The sequence below is a fragment of the Rana temporaria genome, chromosome 10 (assembly GCF_905171775.1).
Source record: "Rana temporaria chromosome 10, aRanTem1.1, whole genome shotgun sequence".
NCBI lineage: Eukaryota > Metazoa > Chordata > Amphibia > Anura > Ranidae > Rana > Rana temporaria.
In genome coordinates, this window is record NC_053498.1 from 121,036,825 (window position 1) to 121,059,693 (window position 22,869).

Genomic DNA, 22,869 nt, shown 5'->3' on the forward strand with positions numbered 1-22,869 from the left:
TGATGCCAGCAGCGGTATGGCCTTTGAGGAAGGGTAAAGAGACATCAGTGAGAGGGTGGCACTGTCCGTATGGCCTTGTTGGAGGGGCATTGACAAGTTTGCTATTGCTCTGTGGCAGCGACAGTTGTGAGGGTGATGTCCTCAGTATGGCCTGGGAGGAAAAGTAAAGAGACATCAGTTAGAGGGTGGAGCTTTCAGTATGGCCGGAGGGGCAGTGACATGTTCAGTAGGGCCCTATGGGAGGGGTAGATACAGTTGTGAGGATGATGGCCCAGATTCACAAAGCACTTACGCCGACGTATAACAAGATACGCCAACGTAAGTGCAAATGTGCGCCGTCGTATCTGTGCGCCGGACCCACAAACTAAGATGCGCCTAAAAACAGGCTTCATTCTGCCGACGTAACTTGCCTACGCCAGCGTAGGGTGGGCACACATTTAGGCTGGACGCATGGTGGCGCTCCCATTGATTAGCCATTCAAATATGCAAATGAGGGAAATACAGCGATTCACGAACATACGTGCGCCTGACGCAGTGCGCGTAAGTTTAATGTCAGGCGTAAAGTTATTCCCCATAAAGGAGGTGTAACCCAGCAGCACACATGCAAAGGTCTGCACCAGGGAACACAAAACGGCGTATTTTACGTTGGACGTGTCTGGCTGGGCGTAGGTTATGTTCACGCCGTACGCAGTTATCTGGAGTAGTTTAGGCAGTTGTTCCAACGTGGTTGTGAGCATGCGCAGGGGGATGCGTCCACGTCTCGGCGCATGTGCAGATCGTGATACGTATCTGTCTGGTGCTCAGCCCATCATTTGCATGGGGTCATGTCTCATTTGCATGGCTCACGCCCACTTCCACCTATGCTGGCGTACGCCTTCGGAGCACTGGCTTGGTGAATTCCATGCTTGCCTCTCTGCGCTGCGTTGGCGTAGCGTACATTGAGAAAGAAGATGACCGCTCAGATGAACCAAAAGATTTTTTCTCACTGAATCCAAACCATGGGTGCTGGCAATACAATGGTATGCAAAATAGAAGAGAAGAAGCTGGGACAGCCGCACTCCAAAAAAACGTTCCTTTTAATAAAACTGGTCACAAAAATAACATGCCACAGCAAAAATTAGGACAAAAAAACTGACGCGTTTCGCACTGTACTTCAGTGCTTATTCATAGCTTTGAATAAGCACTGAATTACAGTGCGAAACGCGTCAGCTTTTGTCCTAATTTTTGCTGTGGCATGTTATTTTTGTGACCGGTTTTATTAAAAAGGAATGTTTTTGGAGTGCGGCGGTCCCAGCTTCTTCTCTTCTATTTGGCGTAGCTTACATTGTTTGCGCTATGGCGGCGTAATGTGCGCCCGCTCTCTGTGAATCTGGCCCGATGTCTCTAGTATGGCCTTTGAGGAAGGGTAAAGAGACATCAGTTAGAGGGTGGCACTGTCCGTATGGCCTTGTGGAAGGGGCATTGACACATTTAATATTGCTCTGTGGGAGAGGCAGAAACAGTTGTGAGGGTGATGTCTCCAGTATGGCCTTGGAGGAAGGGTAAAGAGACATCAGTTAGAGGGTGGCACTGTCAGTATGGCCGGAGGGGCAAAGATAAGTTCAGTAGGGCCCTATGGGAGGGGCAGAGACAGTTGTGAGGATGATGTCTCCAGTATGGCCTTTGAGGAAGGGTAAAGAGACATCAGTTAGAGGGTGGCACTGTCCGTATGGCCCTGTGGGAAGGGCAGAGACAGCTGTGAGGGTGATGCCTGCGGTATGGCCTTGGAGAAAGGGTAAAGAGAAATTAGAGAGAGGGTGGCACTGTCCATATGGCCAGGGCCGTTTGAAGGAATTTGGGGGCCCCCAAGCACCCCCCCCCCCACCTGCATGCAAAACCTACACTATTTTTTTTTTTCTATTCTTACCTCCCCTTCTTCCCTGTAGGCTACCGCTGTAGCGTGGCTGAGCTCCTCTTCCCCAGTCCCCTATCAGATAGTGCCCGGGCCAGGCCCCGGGTATCGTGCGGTACAGGAGATTCAGTTTCCTGTGTTCCCGGCCGGACTGAAAGGAAGTGAGCACTCAGTGTGCACTTCCTGTCAGTCCGGCCGGGAACAGGAAACTGAATCTCCTGTACCACGCACGATACCTGACAGGACTCCAGGTGGATGGAAGAGGAGCTCGGCCATGCTACAGCCTGGGAGGGGGAAGTTGGGGGGCCCCAGGCCAGCTCGGGGCCCCAAGCAATTGTTTGTTTTGCCTGTCCTGGAGCGACAGGCCTGCATATGGCCTTGTGGGAGGGGAGGAGACACAGCTGTGAGAAAGTGACATCTTCCAAATCGCCACGTGGGAATGACTGAGGCAAAAAGTACTATGAGAAACCTCACCACCAGCGTCTCGGAGAGACATAAAAAACTGCTTGGTAATTCAAACCCACTCTGTAACCTGATGGAGCCTAGGGGGAAGGACATTACCAGTGCCATGATGTTCTCTTGTACTACAAGTTAGGAGGCATGGCAGTGGCCCCGAGTCTTTAGCACTGCAGATCTCAAAGTGTTGTCACTTTCACACAGCAGAGGAGGGAAGAGTAAGCACTAAATTGATCTGACTCCATCTATGGATTTAGCTATTTGGCTGCAGTTGCCCAATATTCAGGAAAAAAAGAATGAATATCACAAGAGACATCACTCTAAAACACACTCTGGGTGAATGAGACCAACGATTATGGAATGAAACATGCACCAACCAATAGAGGAAACCTTAGCTGAAATACAGGGCTATTGTTGACCTCTTATGGAAAATTCCAGTTCCCTGCTATGTTGATCCTCTGACTATTTACATCACTGACCAGGCACAATCATGCAGCAATCAAGGACCCCGATGTTTGTAGTCACTACCGAATCCAGAGGATCAGCACTGTCAGCAGGAGATGTCAGCAACTGACTGACTCCCATTTGCGGTGGATCATGGCGCTTGGACCAATATGGAAAAAAGCAACGAGACCCGACCGTCAGTAATAAATATTGATAAATTATTATCCAGGAAGACTAAAGCTTCATTGTAGCTCCATGCCAGGATGCCCCCTGCGGACCGGACTAAAGCTACATACACACTGACCTGAAGACGGCGAGGATAAAGTCGCCGCTAGCGGAATCCTGCGCTATAAACGCTTCCAACTCTGCGCTAGAAGACATTGGTTTACTATACAGATATATCACTTTGAACCGGTAAATATAGATCCTCAACAAAAATAGCTAGTCTTCACATACAGATATATATATATATATAGGCAAAACATAGATTACATTGGTATAGGCGTGGCAGCCGTGCGGCACCTTGCCGCCACTTTGCATCCAGAGGCGAAAACGCTCTACAGTTTGGATCGGAGGAACAGTTTGGTCCATGAACTGGAGATCACTGCTGCAGTAAAGTCTCTCTCCAGTTAAATCCACCGGTGGGTCCGTGAGTGAGCGGGAGAATAGGGGGGTCCGTTAGCTGCCACAGGCTCGACTCCCCCAGCTCTTCACAACAGCAGAAACCCAAATATGGAATCTGAAAATGAGAATAGGATACAGATGAGAACCTCACAAATGGCTGGGAATCAAGTGTAAAATATATGGTGTGCACCAAAGAACCCTGGTGTAATAACAATTTATGAATAGGGTCCTCATACCCACCAGGCCCAAGACTAGTATAAACGGGCCCCTAAGCCTCAGAGGGGCAGGACTAGTATACATGGGCCCCTAAGCCTCAGAGGGGCAGGACTAGTATACATGGGCCCCTAAGCCTCAGAGGGGCGGGACTAGTATACATGGGCCCCTAAGCCTCAGAGGGGCGTGACTAGTATACATGGGCCCCTAAGCCTCAGAGGGGCGGGACTAGTATACATGGGGCCCTAAGCCTCAGAGGGGCGGGACTAGTATAAATGGACCCCTAAGCCTCAGAGGGGCAGGACTAGTATAAATGGGCCCCTAAGCCTCATAGGGGCAGGACTAGTATAAACGGGCCCCATAGCCTCAGAGGGGCAGGACTAGTATACATGGGCCCCTAAGCCTCAGAGGGGCGGGACTAGTATACATGGGGCCCTAAGCCTCAGAGGGGCGGGACTAGTATAAATGGACTCCTAAGCCTCAGAGGGGCAGGACTAGTATAAATGGGCCCCTAAGCCTCATAGGGGCAGGACTAGTATAAACGGGCCCCATAGCCTCAGAGGGGCAGGACTAGTATACATGGGCCCCTAAGCATCAGAGGGGCAGTACTAGTATAAATGGGCACCTAAGCCTCATAGGGGCAGGACTAGTATACATGGGCCCCTAAGCCTCATAGGGGCAGGACTAGTATAAATGGGCCCCTAAGCCTCAGAGGGGCAAGACTAGTATAAACGGGCCCCTAAGCCTCAGAGGGGCGGGATTAGTATAAATGGGCCTCTAAGCCTCAGAGGGGCAGGATAAGTATAAATGGGCCCCTAAGCCTCAGAGGGGCGGGACTAGCAACATGGGCCCCTAAGCCTAAGAGGGGCGGGACTAGTATAAATGGGCCTCTAAGCCTCAGAGGGGCGGGACTAGTATAAATGGGCCCCTAAGCCTCATAGGGGCAGGACTAGTATACATGGGCCCCTAAGCCTCAGAGGGGCGGGACTAGTATAAATGGGCCCCTAAGCCTCATAGGGGCAGGACTAGAATAAATGGACCCCTAAGCCTCAGGTTGCACAGTCTGCTCATAAGATATGTCTGCACCCTGGTGCATGCTTATGTATTCTCACCCCAGGGCCGCTGATAAGGCAGTACAGCCAGCCCTCCTGTACCAGGCCCAGGCTCCATCAGTTCAAAAGGGGGACCTAGGCACCTGCCAAGCAGGAGTGACAGATATACTGTAATATTGCCAACTCTGGGGCTCCCCCTGCAGCTCTGCCAGCTCCTCCTCCTTTTTATTTCTCCGGCTGCACTGCAGGGGGATTGGTATCTGCGTCCCCACCCCCTGCTATCCGTGCCTTCCTGTGTGCCCCCCTCCTACTGCCAGCTTCCCTCCTCTCCCGCCAGCAGCTGCTGAGGGCACACAGGGGGATGTTTCAGGATGGGAGGTGAGGAGCGTTCAGTAAATATGTTCTGTTTACCAGCCCCTTCCTTTCCGGAATGAACACAGTGAGCAATTGGCACTGATCACTCACTGTGTTCATTCATCTCTGAATCATAGTAAATTGTGTTTTCTATGCTTCCATTTATAAATAAACAGGGAGCCTCAAAGGGCAGCTGAGGCTGCAGAGAAAGGGACTATGGAATCTCTGTCTTCAGTCCCTTTCTCTGTCTCAAATGTAAGACATCAGGGGTCTGTTTACACCCCTGATATTTCACCAAACGCCCCCCTAAGAAGGCTGTTAAAAAAAAAAAAAAGAAGGAAAAAAAAAAAGGCGGGGGAGGCTGTACCCGACCCCATGATTTTTTAACAGCAGCCCTGTCTGACCCCCTACTTGGACTCTGCCGCAGTCTGTAGCATTACAGTCCGTTGGAATATGAAGTTACTGATTTGCCCTGAGGGGCGTCTGCTTTTTTTTGGTGTTTTAATTTCTGTCACAATGAAATACATTTTTTTGCACCTGTCCACAATCCACAATGTGTAGAATGACATCCCCATTGCTTTGCACCATGCAGACGGAATGTTACTGATAGCTAGGAGTGCTCAGTGCCTTATTCTCCTGGTTGTAAGTCTGATTCATGATTGGGAAGCATTCATTCACAGATTACTAAACAGCTATCAGTCAGTGGCCAATGCCAGTGCAAATGTTTCCTGAGAATTGCTGTGCACAGAGGAAAAACCTTTGCAAAACAAACATAATAATAATAATAATAATAATAATAATAATAGAGAGAGAAAAATCTAAGCAAAGTATTTACTAAAAAAATAAATAAAAAAAAAGTAATAATAAACTAAAAAGGGTTTGACGTATTTGACTATATGATTTTAAGCAAAAGATAAAATTAAAAAAGTAAAAATTGTTTTAATTTAAATATGTTTCGACTTTTTTTTTCTATTTTCAGCAAATAATAATATCTAATGCATTTCTAGCCTATAAAAATGACAATATTATCATCTAAGCAAGGTATTTCTTAAAACAGTGTACCAAATAAAAACTATACATGCTTTAAGCAAAAAGTTATATAGTTGGCCATATTAGTCCTAGGGCCAGATTCAGGTACAGCGGCGTAACTTTGAGCGGGCGTAGCGCATCTCATATACGCTACGCTGACGTAACAGAGGCAAGAGCAGTATTCACAAAGCACTTGCTCACTAAGTTACGGCGGCGTAGCGTAAATGGGCCGGCGTAAGCCCACCTAATTCAAATTAGGAAGGTAGTGGGCGTGTTGTATTAAAATTAACCGCGACCCCATGTAAATGAATGTTCGAACGAACGGCGCATGCACCCAGCCCCATTCACGTACGACTTGCGCAAACGACGTAAAATCCGACGGCTGTTCCGACGTCCATACCCTAACATGACTTACCCCTGCTTTATGAGGGATAACTTTACTCCGGACGTACGCCTTACGTAAACGGCGTAGCTTACTGCGACGGGCGCAAGTACGTTCGTGAATCAGCGTATCTAGGTCATTTACATATTCGACGCGTAAATCAATGGAAGCGCCCCTAGCGGCCAGCGTAAATATGCACCCAAGATGCGACGGCGTAGGAGACTTACGTCGGTCAGATGGAGCCAGAATTCAGGCGTATCTGGTTTCAAGAATACGGCGCATAGATACGACGGCTCATCCGTGGACTTACGCGGCGTATAAGAAGATACGTCGTCGTAAGTCCTACCTGAATCTGGCCCCTAGAGTTAATATTAAGTTTGACTGACTCAAAGGGGGTTATTTACTAAAGGCAAATCCACTTTGCACTACAAGTGCAAATTGCACTTGAAATTGCACTTGGAAGTGCAGTCGCTGTAGATCCGAGGGGGACATGCAAGGAAAATAAAAAACAGCATTCTAGCTTGCACATGATTGGATTAAAAATCAGCAGAGCTTCCCCTCATTTCAGATCTACCCCTCAGATTTACAGCGACTGCACTTCCAAGTGCACTTTCAGTGCAATTTCAAGTGCACTTTGCTTTTGTCGTTTGCTCTTGTAGTGCAAAGTGGATTTGCCTTTTGTAAATAGCCCCCAAAGTGATGCTGCAAAATTTGGTCTTGGCACCAACATGGCATAGAAAAAAAAATAAGCAAAATTTATACAAATTGTCCAATTTTATTTTGTATTAAATAAATATGAAGAAACTGAAACTAAATTAAAACTGCTCACAATATTGAAACAATCGATTTTTGACGCATATGGGATCCTTGCTTAGCCTCGCTGTGCAAGATAAATAAGTTCAATTCTACAGCAAAGAGGTAAGAAAAATAAAAAGGCAAGAAAACAGCGACCAAGCTGGTCTCAGCTGCTAGAATTAAGTAAATGTGCTTACTACAGGCAACACAGACAGTTCACTTTCAGATATATTCTTACTTATTTACCTTTCTGACAACCTGTACAAAGTCCTTGGAGTTTTGCGGAGTGAGACCCTGTAACTGGCGGGTGCAGGCTTCTAGGGATGAGGCGTGCGCTACGATCAGGATGTTATTTCCTGGCGGAAGGAGGGAAGAAGCGTGACACACAGATCTCTCAGCAGACAGAAAATTAACAAGCAATTCATTACCAATCAGGACAATTAAATCAGTTCTATGCGCAACAGAATTACCCCATCCCTTTCATGTCAAAAACCTTTGCAAAATAAACATAATAATAGAGAAAAAAATCTAAGCAAAATATTTACTAAAAAAAAAAAAACACATAAAATATATATACTGTGTGTATATACATATATATATATATATAAATAAATAAAAAAAGGGTTTGACGTATTTGACTATAAGATTTTAGCAAATAATAAAATCAAAAAAGTTAAAATTGTTTTAAATATATAATATATAAATATAATTTTTTTATTTTCAGCAAATAATATTATTATTATTATTATCTAAAAAAAAATAGCCTAAAAAAGACAATAAATCATCAATTAATCATCAATAAATCAACAATTAAATCTTCAAAGCAAGGTATTTACTAAAACAGTGTACCACTCCACCCAGTACCACCATAACAGTGTACCCAGGGTTGCTGTTAGAAATCACGGGGCCCTGTACAGCCTACCTGGCAGGGCCTCCCTCTTCAAAGCAAGGTATTTACTAAAACAGTGTACCACTCCACCCAGTACCACCATAACAGTGTACCACTCCACCCAGTACCACCATAACAGTGTACCACTCTAACCAGTACCACCATAACAGTGTACCACTCCACCCAGTACCACCATAACAGTGTACCACTCCACCCAGTACCACCATAACAGTGTACCACTCCACCAAGCACTGCTCACATAGCATAATGGCATGCAACTTCGTAAAAACATTTCCGTAAAAAAAAAAAAAAAAAAAATAGGAAAAGATTTATAAAAGTAACATGTGAAAGATTTGAAAAACTGAGGTTTCGTCTTTGGGGTCATTCCTCCTGCTCCTCAGCTCTTCACAGCTCCTCAGCAGGTTTCAGGAGGTAAAATTAGGAGTGTCTCTTCCTGAGCCTCATATTGGAAAAGGTTTATGTTTTTACTACATTGTACACACAGGAACTCACCTTTACCTTTACACTCGCTGAGGATGTCCTTTGTCACCTGGAAACTCCGACTCATGTATGTGTCGTATGACTCGGACACCACCAGCTTGCTGATCGGTATGTGAGGTCTGCAGGAAAAACAGAGGGGATAGCAATGTTCAAAGGAAAAGCCAGGCATTGAAAATGTATTGAACCTCAAATACATACAGGATCTCACAAAAGTGAGTACACCCCTCACATTTTTGTAACTATTTTATTCTATCTTTCATGTGACAACACTGAAGAAATGACACTTTGCTACAATGTAAAGTAGTGAGTGTACAGCTTGTATAACTGTGTTAAATTTTCTGTCCCCTCAAAATAACTCAACACACAGCTAGGATCAACAAAATGAGTACACCCCTAAGTGAAAATGTTCAAATTGGCCCAAAATGTCAATATTATGTGTGGCCGCCATTATTGTCCAGCACTGCCTTAACCCTCTTGGGCATGGAGTTCACCAGAGCTTCACAGGTAACCACTGGAGTCCTCTTCCACGCCTCCATGATGACATCACAGAGCTGGTGGATGTTGGAGACCTTGCGCTCTTCCACCTTCCGTTTGAGGATGTTCCACAGATGCTCAATAGGGTTTAGGTCTGGAGACATGCTTGGCCAGTCCATCACCTTTACCCTCAGCTTCTTTAGCAAGGCACTGGTCATCTTAGAGGTGTGTCACGCCTGACACCATCTGAACCAAATACATTTATCTTGGTCTCATCAGACCACAGGAGATGGTTCCAGTAATCCATGTCCTTAGACTGCTTGTCTTCAGCAAACTGTTTGTGGGCTTTCTTGTGCATCATCTGTAGAAAAGGCTTCCTTCTGGGACAACTGCCGTGCAGACCAATTTGATGCAGTGTGCAGCGTATGGTCTGAGCACTGACAGGCTGACCCCCCACCCCTCAACCTCTGCAGCAATGCTGGCAGCACTCATACATCTATTTCCCAAAGACAACCTCTGGATATGACGCTGAGCATGTGCACTCAACTCCTATGGTTGACCATGGTGAGGCATGTTCTGAATGGAACCTGTCCTGTTAAACCGCTGCATGGTCTTGGCCACCGTGCTGCAGCTCAGGTTCAGGGTCTTGGCAATTTTCATATAGCCTAGGCCATCTTTATGAAGAGCAACAGTTATTTTTTTCAGATCCTCAGAGAGTTCTTTGCCATGAGGTGCCATGTTGAACTTCCAATGACCAGTATGAAGAGTGAGAGCGATAACACCAAATTTACCACACCTGCTCCCCATTCACACCTGAGACCTTGTAACTCTAACGAGTCCCATGACACCGGGGACAGAAAATGGTTAATTGGGCCCAATTTGCACATTTTCACTTAGGAGTGTACTCACTTTTGTTGCCAGTGGTTTAGACATTATTGGCTGTGTTGAGTTATTTTGAGGGGACAGCAAATTGACACGTTTATACAAGCTGTACACTCACTACTTTACATTGTAGCAAAGTGTAATTTCTTCCGTGTTGTCACATGAAAAGATAGAATAAAATATTTACAAAAAATGTGAGGGGTGTACTCACTTTTGTGAGATACTGTGTGTGTGTATATATATATATATATATATATATATATATATATATATACACACACACACACACACACACACACACACACACATTATGTTTCCAGACCTAGAGATTACCTGTACGTTGTGTCCACATTTAGATTGGCAGCTGCCATTTCAGTGGGTGAGAGCCAAGCGGGTAGCGAGGTACCAGACACCCACTTTGTCCACTCAAATAAGCCCGGTTCTACCCGGATTTTTCCTTTACTCTCTTGCTTGAGGCCTGAATAATATTCAGAACAGACAAAAAAAAACTATTATTCCACACTGAACTTAAATGATATGACATGATAGAATGACAGACCCCCACAGTGCCTCCTAGTGTTCACCACTGTGTGTTACTGGAGTCTAAGGCACCCGTTGGGGACAGGTGAGAGAACAGACTCCCCTCTCCACACCAACCAATCATAGTCAATAGTGGGAAGGAAAAGACAGTCTTTAACTGAAAGAATGGAACACTTCTCATAAAATCTAAGTTCAGTTCCAGTTTTTCTTTTACAAAAAGTTTTATTGTCATATAAACCAACAGTACAGGTTTACCAGTTCCAGCTTTTCTATGTACCAGTCAATGTACCTCTTTTACAGACAATAAAAATCTTTCTATTTATCATATTTATCATAGACCAGGCCTTACTGCAGCCTCAGTGTCCTGTTGAAAACCCCTCCATTAGCCGTCCTGAATTTGGCATTCAGGACAGGGTAACCAGTACAAGGACCTCATTACCACTCACCCTGCACCTCCTCCAAGAGCAGGGGCGGACTGACCATTAGGGCACTGCCCGAGGGCCCCATGCCACTAGGGGGCCCCCTCGGGGTTGCCAACCTTAGTAAAACCAGGGACAGCAATGTCCCTTACCGACATCCTTTTGGTCTAAAATCCCAAGATTATAACTGCCCCCACCTCTCTGGTACCTTTTCAGTGTGTGTATGTATATTCCGTGTGTATATATACTGTCTGTGTATACTGTATATGCATACTGTATGTGTGTGCATACTGTGGGGCCCCATAATCTATTGCCGGGGGCCCCATAATCTCCTATTGCCCGGGGGTTCCATAATCTATTGCCCGGGGGCCCCATGAGTTGTCGGTCCGCCCCTGACCAAGAGTTTGCTTCCAACCACCTCTGCAGGTTCATGCTTTTCCAATGCAATCAGCGATCACCATTCTCACGAAGTACACCAATTGATTTCTACCTTACCTTCATCTTACATAGATGATTCATTTGGCAGAGTGTGCAGGAGCTGAGCGATCAGATAACAGCTCCATGTGGAGCAGAGTTGTAGTTGAAAACAGAAGTGTGTCCTGGAAGTTTGTAAAGCTTACCATACACTATACAATCTGATTGTTATAGTTTTGATAAATCTACAGAGCTGGTATAATCAGATTGTATAGCGTATGGTGAGCATTACAATCCGATTGTACAATCTCTTTTAGATCTACCATCAACTATGTAGTGCAAGGGCCTGGGATAGCTAGGCGTGTCCTCTTATTATATAGTTTTGATAAATCTACAGAGAATGGTACACTCAGATTGTATAGTGTATGACCTCCTTTATACACCTAAAATGAACTAGTCAGACTTTAGGCGCCATTCATAGTTAATGGCACCTCAAATGCAGAAACAAACATACATTTTGCCGCGTGAAGACACCAGTGACAAATGCAGCAAAACGTATCGTAAAAAATGACATGCAAACGGCAATACACCATAAGCTACTATGAGCTACACTATGAGCTACTTTGCCACATGTAAGACAGCCCATCGAAATCAAGGCAGCTGTCTCTTCTGCCCACCCATTGGCCAGGCCCTCCTCTAGCTACTAATAGAATGGATCTGAAGGGTTCTTTATAGGCCTCAGGATGGTTGCCTAAAACGAGTTATATGCTCTGTAAATGCTGGCTGCATCTGACGCTCTTTAGATCGGCAATAAGAAGGGGAGAAAAAGACAAGCGAATATTTAGGGCTGAAATCCATTGCCATAAAATAAGAGAGGCAACAAAGGCCATCCACTCACCTTTCAGTATGTTGTGTGCCGTCTGTACGCAACGCAAAGACGGGGAGCAATATATGAATTCTACGGTTGTGTTACTCTCCAGCAAGGCCTGACCTGCAAAACACAAATGTTCAACGTCACCCTGACCTCCACCAATACAGATCCTCTATGACTACATTGCCATCTTGGCTCTATGGACACCTAAAACCATGCCAGGTCCTGCAGACTTTATATAGAACAAGGCAGGTAGGCACTGATAATCTCCATCTGCTGAATTCCAACACATAGAGGAGTTGAAGACAAAAAGATTGAGCACTTTGCAAGAGCAGTTGCTCCAGAGCTTAGTAAATGAGCAGAAGCTCTGCGGACTTCCATCATCCAATCATGTGCAAGCAAAAATGTGGCTTTATTTTCCTTGCATGTTATTGGGCTTTACCTCATTTACTAAGCTCTGGAGCAACTGCAAAGTGCACAGTCTATTTGACTTTAGTAAATCAACCCCACAATATCTTCAATGGTCAACAAATCAGTGCAATTAAGATACATAAACCCATAGACAAGGTACTTCTCCAGACTGATCTAATCTATTAGGGGACAGGTGTCTGCTGCAGCAGAGTGGGCTTTTCTCTCCCCACCCCCTTTCTCTCTTCACACACAGACACTCAGAACTGCTTGTTTGGAAACTCCCTATTGGAAGTGGTCTGTAAACTCCCTATTGGAAGAGCCTGAGCCAATCATCAGGCAGCAGCAAAGGACTGTGGGGGAGGAGATAAAATAACAGAAAAACTAGGCCGGAGCCTCTTTGTGCCTGCACCCACATCAGTAGAGCATCTCCTGCACTCTATTAGCCAGATTCATAGAGAGTTATGCCGGCGTATCAGTAGATACGCCGTCGTAACTCTGAATCTACGCCAGCGTTAATTTAAGCGTATTCTGGAAACCAGATACGCTTAAATTAGGCTAAGATACGAGCACGCAAGTCTCCTACGCCGTCGTACTCTTAAAGTGTAATTTTTAGGCTGGCCGCCAGGTGGCGCTTCTGTTGAGTTTGGCGTAGAATATGTAAATGACTAGATACGCCGATTCACGAACGTACGTGCGCCCGTTGCAGTAAAGATACGCCGTTTCCGTAAGAGATACGCCGAGTAAAGATAAAGCTGCCCCCTAGGAGGCGTAGTCAATGTTAAGTATGGCCGTCGTTCCCGCGTCGAAATGTGAAAATTTTACGTCGTTTGCGCATGCGCCATTCGTAAAAAAAACGTCAATCACATCGGGTCACGAGTAATTAACATAAAACACACCCCCATCCTCATTTGAATTTGGCGCGCTTACGCCAGCCGCATTTACGCTACGCCGCCGTAAGTTAGGAGGCAAGTACTTAAATACAGTACTTGCCTCTCGGACTTAAGGCGGCGTAGCGTAAATACGATCTGCTACGCCGCCTTAAAGTTGCGGTGGCGTCTCTGAATCCAGCTATATGTGTGTGTGAGATCGCGGCCTACAAAGGAGGACACAGCCTGCAACTCCAGCCCAGAGGAACAGATTGTTCATGCAGCTCCAGCCCAGAGGAACAGATTGTTCATGCAGCTCCAGCCCAGAGGAACAGATTGTTCATGCAGCTCCAGCACAAAGGAACAGACTGTCCATGCTAAAGGACACCCTGCAACAACTCAAGGACTGAATGCCACTGCGACACACCTGCATCTAAGATCAATCGATCGCTCAGGGTAGGACCGCTGACTGTATAAGGATTTGGTGAGGGGGCTTTGCTCAGGAACCTTTAATGCTTTTGATTTAATACCACATCCAAATATTGTCCACAGAGCTCCTACATTGCCGGAGAAGATAATAAAACGCAAAGCTTTGCCTCCAGGACATTACCGCTGTTGCTCTTAAAAGGGGACATACCATGGGTATTGAGATCATTTCACTGGGTGTGTAGTAGAGGTATCGTAGGCCGGCCTGGGGTTCCCCTTTAGCCACAGCATCCCACACACACCAAAAGTTATGGGGGAGTCTATTTAATCTGTACATATTGTTACCCTATTGCTTTCATTGTTTGCATAGTGTTCCTGACGGTTTTCTTTAAACTGTTTCAACCAAGTCCTGGGTACTTACACAGGTCCTGGCTGACTAATGTTAACCTGAATTTTACTTTTCTTCAAGTAAACTACAAGAAGTTGTGTATTTCTGCTGAGTTATTCCATTAATCACATTGCTAGGTGTGCCAGAGGGGCTGGGACAGTTCATTGGGGTTGAAAGGCAAAGTAACGGACTGAAGAAACAAAAGCAGCTCCCTCGGGGGTTTGCTACATATACAGGTCATTCTCAAAAAATTAGCATATTGTGATAAAGTTCATTATTTTCTGTAATGTACTGATAAACATTAGACTTTCATATATTTTAGATTCATTACACACAACTGAAGTAGTTCAAGCCTTTTTATTGTTTTAATATTGATGATTTTGGCATACAGCTCATGAAAACCCAAAATTCCTATCTCAAAAAATTAGCATATCATGAAAAGGTTCTCTAAACGAGCACTTAACCTAATCATCTGAATCAACTAATTAACTCTAAACACCTGCAAAAGATTCCTGAGGCTTTTAAGAACTTCCAGCCTGGTTCATTACTCCAAACCGCAATCATGGGTAAAACTGCCGACCTGACTGCTGTCCAGAAGGCCATCATTGACACCCTCAAGCAAGAGGGTAAGACACAGAAAGAAATTTCTGAACGAATAGGCTGTTCCCAGAGTGCTGTATCAAGGCACCTCAGTGGGAAGTCTGTGGGAAGGAAAAAGTGTGGCAGAAAACGCTGCACAACGTGAAGAGGTGACCGGACCCTGAGGAAGATTGTGGAGAAGGACCGATTCCAGACCTTGGGGGACCTGCGGAAGCAGTGGACTGAGTCTGGAGTAGAAACATCCAGAGCCACCGTGTACAGGCGTGTGCAGGAAATGGGCTACAGGTGCCGCATTCCCCAGGTCAAGCCACTTTTGAACCAGAAACAGCGGCAGAAGCGCCTGACCTGGGCTACAGTGGTCCAAAGTACTTTTTTCGGATGAAAGCAAATTTTGCATGTCATTCGGTAATCAAGGTGCCAGAGTCTGGAGGAAGACTGGGGAGAGGGAAATGCCAAAATGCCTGAAGTCCAGTGTCAAGTACCCACAGTCAGTGATGGTCTGGGGTGCCATGTCAGCTGCTAGTGTTGGTCCACTGTGTTTTATCAAGGGCAGGGTGAATGCAGCTAGCTATCAGGAGATTTTGGAGCACTTCATGTTTCCATCTGCTGAAAAGCTTTATGGAGATGAAGATTTCATTTTTCAGCACGACCTGGCACCTGCTCACAGTGCCAAAACCACTGGTAAATGGTTTACTGACCATGGTATTACTGTGTTCAATTGGCCTGCCAACTCTCCTGACCTGAACCCCATAGGGAATCTGTGGGATATTGGGAAGAGAAAGTTGAGAGACGCAAGACCCAACACTCTGGATGAGCTTAAGGCCGCTACTGAAGCATCCTGGGCCTCCATAACACCTCAGCAGTGCCACAGGCTGATTGCCTCCATGCCACGCCGCTTTGAAGCAGTCATTTCTGCAAAAGGATTCCCGACCAAGTATTGAGTGCATAACTGAACATAATTATTTGAAGGTTGACTTTTTTTTATTAAAAACACTTTTCTTTTATTGGTCGGATGAAATATGCTAATTTTTTGAGATAGGAATTTTGGGTTTTCATGAGCTGTATGCCAAAATCATCAATATTAAAACAATAAAAAGGCTTGGACTACTTCAGTTGTGTGTAATGAATCTAAAATATATGAAAGTCTAATGTTTATCAGTACATTACAGAAAATAATGAACTTTATCACAATATGCTCATTTTTTGAGAATGACCTGTATATTTTATATTGCACACCGAAAGGCAGTTTTCTTAGTAGGGAATTCTGTTGGTACAAGCAACACAATGTGTAAAAAGTAATAAATGCTTATAGGAAAAAAGTGTAGGACTTGATCTAGATTCTAGAGGGTGAAAGGAAGAATTGGAGACAATACTGAGCAATGCCAGGAGGGAACAGGACAGCTGAGAAGAATGTAGAAAGTATTTTACAAAAGACAAAAGTGCGGGCATCTTAAATTACATACCAGGAAATAACTTACATTTTTTCTGGTACAGAAATACTTGTTCTTTAAAAAAAAAAATCCCAGAAAATATCTTGTTCCTCTCACAAGAAAAGTCTTGTTCCTCTCACAGACAACTCACCGACCAGCTTGGCTTGCGTGCACCCGAACACTGTGATGGGAGCGTCCTTCTCAAAATCCCGATAGCCGCCGCTCCTTTGCGGTAAACTCTGCGGCATGTTCAGGTTGGTTCGCACATAGCGGCCTGTAGAGCGCAAAGAGAATGATGTACAAAAAGGAGAATTCTCATCACTGGAATCATGAAAATGCCGGCAGAATTGCTTGTGTGGGCAAAGCAACGTACCTCTACGTTGCTTTGAAAATCCAGCTGTGTGGGTACGCAGGCGGGCGCCGCGAGCTCCGTGACCGTGCCCATGGGACCCGCAAACTCTATTTCCGCCGATGTCCCGCGATCGTGTCACGGAGCTGCAGAACGGGGAGATGCCTTTGTAAACAAAGCATTTCCCTGTTCTGCCTAGTGACAGGACAGTGATCTACTGCTCCCTGTGATCGGAAGCAGTGATCACTGCCGTGTCACTCGAAGCCCAGCCCCCCCCCACAGTTAGAATCACTCCCTAGGACACACTTAACCCCTTCCTCGCACCCTAGTGGTTAACCCCTTCCCTGCCAGTGTCATTTATACAGTAATCAGTGCATTTTTTATAGCACTGATCGCTGTATAAATGACAAGGGTCCCAAAATAGCGTCAAAAGTGTCCGATGTGTCCGCCATAATGTTGGAGTCACAATAAAAAAAAAAAAATGCAAATCGCCGCCATAACTAGTAAAAAAATAAAATTATAATAAAAATGTCATAAAACTATCCCCTATTTTGTAGACGTTATAACTTTTGCCAAACCGATCAATGTATGCTTATTGCATTTTTTTTACCAAAAATATGTAGAAGGAAAAATGATTTTATATATATATATATATATATATATACACATTATATATACATTATATATATATATATATATATATATATATATATATATATATATATACATTATATATACATTATATATATATATATATATATATATATATATATATATATTTTTTTTTTTTTTTTTTTTTTTTGGGAGGATATTTATTATGGCAAAAGTAAAAAATATTGCTTTTTTTTCTAAATTGTCTTTATTTGTTTATAGAGCAAAAAATAAAAACCGCAGAGGTGATCAAATACCACCAAAAGAAAACTCTATTTCTGGGAAAAAAAGGACGCCAATTTTGTATGGGTACAGCGTCGCACTTGTCAGTTAAAGCGAAGCAGTGCCGAGTCGCAAAAAGTGCTCTGGTCAGGAAGGGGGTAAATTCTTCCGGGGCTGAAGTGGTTAATACACAATGTTGCAACGTGACAGTTTTAAGCAATCCATGCTTCGTAGACCCCATGCACACTGGATGTTTAGGTGAGGGGTGGCGGGCACAGCTTTGCCAGGTGTGGCTTTATTTCAGGCAGCCGCAGGCATTATTGCTCTGCCAGGTTCTTACTGCTGCCTGTGAACCCTGTGACAGCCTGTCATATACACAGTTCAGGGCGGCGCTTTAAACCTGACCCCTTTAAATGTAGCATATTTACCCACCTTTCGCATCGAAGCACTGCGACAGCCAATATTTCCCGAACACCACGTCCATCCGCTCGCCATGGCGGCACACAAAAAGACAGCGCTTCTTAGGGCCCACGTGTGAGTTAATCCGCAACGGCTGAGGAAGGAACCAAGAAGAAGCCATAATGTGATCAATAAATCTTCTAGTAATGTGCCAAAACAATGGTTGTTACAACATGAAAGGAGAAACCCATTTCTGGCACATTCATTTTACTTCCTACCTACTTTACTCAAATGAACCCCCTACTGCTGGTCCTTCAAGGGATGATCATGTGAGCCCTGTGATTGGCCCAACATAATTGAGGGCAATCTGTGAACACACAGCTCCTGAAACCAGAAGGATCAGCCCCCTTATTGGCCAATCACAGTGATCACAGGGTCGCCCAAGCGTTACCTCTTAAAGAGGTAAGGGGTTCATTTGGCCTGCTGTCAGCAACAGTGCGGTCACAGTGCAGTGGGCACCTGATTGAGCACAACATAGCGATGTGTATTTGTGACAGGCCGCCACCTCTAGAAAGTTCCACATATATGTGTGTGGCTGGCAACAAGAAGTTAAAGTGGATGTAAACCCAGAAATGTTTATTTATTTTTTGTAGAGAATAAGATTTCCTATCATTTGTGCCTAGTCTTGCCACATAGAGTTAATCCAGCTCTGAACAATCCTCATTTTATTGTTCAGTGAAATAAAACAGACTTCCAGATAAAGACCAAAGTCCTTGCTTGAGTGACAGGTTATTTACATATCTCGTGCACTAGCTTGCAGACATGCACAGCTTCTGTAAAGTGCACAATTCACATCCCCCTCCCCTCTCCTCCTCTCCCGTCCAGCTCTCCCAGGATTGTCTGTCTTTCCTGTGTTTTGATTAAATGTTTTCAAAATATGGGGTGATCCACAATTCAGTGTAAACAGCCATCAGAATATACATAGACAAGAAGCTGTGCATGTCTGCAAGCTAGTGCACGAGATATGTAAATAACCTGTCACTCAAGCAAGGACTTTGGTCTTTATACTGAAGTCTGTTTTATTCCCCTGAACAATATAAAGAGGATTGCTCAGAGCTGGATTAACTCTGTGTGGCAAGACTGGGCACAGATGATAGGAAATCTTATACTCTACATTGTGACATAAAAAAAATCTGGGTTTACATCCACTTTAACTTCTTGTTGCCAGCCACACACATATATGTGGAACTTTCTCGAGGTGGCGGGCCTGTCACAAATACACATCGCTATGTTGTGTTCAATCAGGTGCCCCCAGCACTGTGACCGCACTGTCGCTGACAGCGACCCAAATGAACCCCTTACCTCCTATTTTTACCAACAAGTGAGCTAATAATAAAGCTTACCTGTAAGTTAAATGAATGTCTCCTAAACTTGGATATTCTAGTGAACGGCAGCCAGTGATGTCACCGGCGCATGCGCTCTGAAGGAACAGCATTCCCATACCGTTCCTGCAGAGGTCTGTGCCGCAGCAGTGACTCCCGCGACGTCATTGTGGCGCAGCCATTTAAGCGGCTGCAGCCCGTGAACCTGGAAGGAAGACCAGGTGAAGATGGAAGCCTCTGCATTGGTGACGGCACGCTGCTGGAGACATTCCTTTCAAGGTAAGTCTTTCATATTGTGCTAGTATACGATGCATGCTAGCACATTATGCCTTAACTTTGCAGGGGGGATTTTTTATATTTTTTTACCTTTATTTTTACTTTAACCACTTCCCGCCCGGTCAATAGTCAATTGACATCCGGGAAGTGGTTGTGAAATCCTGACTGGACGTCTATTGACGTCCTGCAGGATTTCATGCCGGCGTGCACACGTGGTGATGTGGGGTGTCAGTCTGACACACCGCTACACCAATCTCGGTAAAGAGCCTCCGGCGGAGGCTCTTTACCACGTGATCAGCCGTGTCCAACCACGGCTGATCACGATGTAAACAGGAAGAGCCGTTGATCGGCTCTTCCTCACTCGCGTCTGACAGATGCGAGGAGAGCCGATCCGCGGCTCTCCTGACAGGGGGGGTTCGCGCTGATTGTTTATCAGCGCAGCCCCCCCTCGGATGCCAACACTGGACCACCAGGGAGTGCCCCCCGATGCTCAATAGAGCAAAAAGAAAAATAACACCAATAAAAAAAATAAAAAAATAACACAATCAATGCCAATCCCACAAATGGGCACTGACTGGCAACATGGGCACTGGCTGAAATGATCAGCAATGCCATCAATGCCACCCCCCAGTGTCCATCAGTGCCACCCAGTGTCCATCAGTGCCACCTCTTAGTGCCCATCTATGCCCAGTGCCCACCTATCAGTGCCCATCTGTGCCACCCATAAGTACCCATCAGTGCCACCCATGAATGCCCATCAGTGCCGCCAAAGAGTGCCCAGTGCCGCCTATGCGTGCCCATCAGTGTCGCTAAGGAATGCCCATCAGTGCAGCATACCAGCGCCGCCTATCAGTGCCACCTCATCGGTGCCCATCAGTGCCGCCATATCAGTGCCCATAATTGAAGAAGAAAACGTACTTATTTACAAAAAAAATTACAGAAAAAAAATAAAAAATAATTTTTTTTCAAAAATGTCTGTCTTTTTTTAGTTGTTGCGCAAAAAATAAAAAAAATCGCAGAGGTGATCAAATACCACCAAAAGAAAGCTCTATTTGTGGGAACAAAATGATAAAAATTTTGTTTGGGTACAGTGTAGCCTGACCGCGCAATTGTCATTCAAATTGCGACAGCGCTGTAAGCTGAAAATTGGCTTGGGCAGGAAGGTGCGTAAGTGTCTGGTATGGAAGTGGTTACTGGTATATAAAGTTCCATGATCCATAAAACAACAAGTCAGACTGGAAATCACCTAATCTTACAATTATTTCACATACTACATGTGTGCATTGGGTTTTTATTTTTTTGCATTTTCATCTGCATCCTGATTGGGGAGATTTTCTCTTGCTTGCCATGTGGTCACCAGAACAACAAATACAGGAATCTCCAAAATAAGGAAACAATAAAAGGTTCATCCAACACCAATAACACAAAGTTCTGCCTGGAGTTGGCCTTTAATATCTGGCATGCTGCAACAACATAAAGGGGCCACTAGGTGGCAGCAAGCCGCCAAGAATCAGAGCAGGGCCAGCAGATTCCGCAGAGTAACAACAATCCGCTCTAGAATTTCATGTTACATTTATAAACATTCCAACTGCTGCAATGTGACATAAACCGAGAGAGAATTCAAGTCCCTGAATAGGAACAGGACCCGGCATTATGGGGGACGCCACGACCAGTGCCGCCAGATAAGCCATAGAAAAAAGCCGATACTTTCCATTTTCTCATGACGATAAATGAGAAGCAGAACTGGGTGGGAGAAGTGCTGGGGGGGGGGGGGGGTCACTTCCAGTTCGCAGCTAATTCTGAACCTGTGAAATCATCATCCGCTGGTTTCACATGCATTTAATGACGGTGAAGCGTTCTATGGCTTGTTAAATAGACAATAAGCCCCTTAAAGTTCACGTTTCGGATCAGATACATGGGGGCCGCCATTGTTGGCATTCCTCATCCTTTACTCACTACATAGCAGATCGCGGACGCAGGATAAATATGACAAAAGAGCTGACGCTGAATAAAGGATGAGGATGACGATGGATGCACCAAAAATAAGTAAGCCATGGCCTTTCATGAATGAGATGCGTGTTGCAACTTAAATGGGGGGGGGGGTCCACTTTCAAACTACCTTTAGATTTAATCAATCCCCTCCTAGACTTTAATCATTTTCATTTAACCTACACTCCTTAAAGTGTTCCTAAACCCAGGAGCCTGCATTCACTATATCTGCTCTCCCACAGTACACACAACATGGAAATGCAATTATTTTAGTAAATACAAACTGCCAAATACCTTTTCTCATCCATAGTATATAGCAGTCTTATGACTTCTATCAGTGTCAGGTTAAAGCTTGTAGAGGGAGTTTTCGTTCTGCACCCATGATTAAGTCACGTGACGAGTGACGTAACGCGTGGGGGAGGAGCCTACAGTGACGGGACCATCGGATGTCTATTCCGAATGAGGAGTCCACTTAACTGAGCGGCAACATACCTGCTTAAGCGAGGATACGCGAGTGCACATAGTGCAGCCTTCGTCCGCATCTTTCATATACAGTATTGCGCTACGTTTTTTCTCCTTTCTTGCATGTGACTGAGAAAACACCTGAAAATTACCTGTTCGCTGTTGGAGTCTGTTGTGACCTGATTACAACCGGAGCGGTTTGGCAATCAGTGAGGGAGCACTGTGGATTATCTCACTCAGCATCATGACTTTTATTGTTATACACATTTATACTGTGTGTGTTTCTCACTGCACTGGTGTTAACTGTTTGAATGCCAGTATTTTATGATATACTTTACACTGCACACGAGTTGATATGAGCGCATCACTATTATTTCATTCATTCTGCACTGACTGTCCTATCAGGATGCGGGACCCCTGACCCTCGGTCTGGACAGTGCTGATCACATGCACCCTCCCAAGAAAAATATATAAATAAATAGCAATACACAGCTAACTGAGCATGTGCAGCCTGTCCCCTGGCTCTGTAATATCAGGAAATATATTGGGAGTCAGGAGGATCAGAGAAGACAGGATCAAACAGCCTTTTCACACAATGGGGAGGATTAACTCCACAGTGAGTATAACAAGCATGCTTTACTCAATTTTACTGCTGCGGGTTTAGTAACACTTTAAAGCAGGGCTCAAGTCCTGCGTGGAAATGGAGTTCCTGCACTTTTTTCACAGCAGGAACTCAGTTCCCTTTGCAGGGGGGACAGGAGGAACATTGGGGGGACAGGAGGGACATT

At 45.0% G+C, this 22,869-nt stretch overlaps 1 protein-coding gene across 2 annotated transcripts in view; it reads right to left on the bottom strand.

The window, feature by feature from the left end:
* Positions 1-2,170: 2,170 nt before the first annotated feature.
* Positions 2,171-22,869, bottom strand: part of UBASH3B (ubiquitin associated and SH3 domain containing B) — a 122,417-nt gene continuing 101,718 nt past the window's right edge. The window contains exons 8-14 of one of the 2 annotated variants that reach the window (XM_040326135.1): positions 18,006-18,126; positions 16,503-16,625; positions 12,258-12,350; positions 10,320-10,464; positions 8,649-8,749; positions 7,487-7,596; positions 2,171-3,530 (exon numbers count right to left, since the gene is read on the bottom strand). In XM_040326135.1, the coding sequence (XP_040182069.1) occupies positions 3,393-3,530; positions 7,487-7,596; positions 8,649-8,749; positions 10,320-10,464; positions 12,258-12,350; positions 16,503-16,625; positions 18,006-18,126 (831 nt within the window). In that variant the 3' untranslated portion in view covers positions 2,171-3,392. Of the gene's footprint in view, positions 3,531-7,486; positions 7,597-8,642; positions 8,750-10,319; positions 10,465-12,257; positions 12,351-16,502; positions 16,626-18,005; positions 18,127-22,869 lie in introns of both variants that reach the window. The other variant, XM_040326134.1, reaches the window with a different exon arrangement.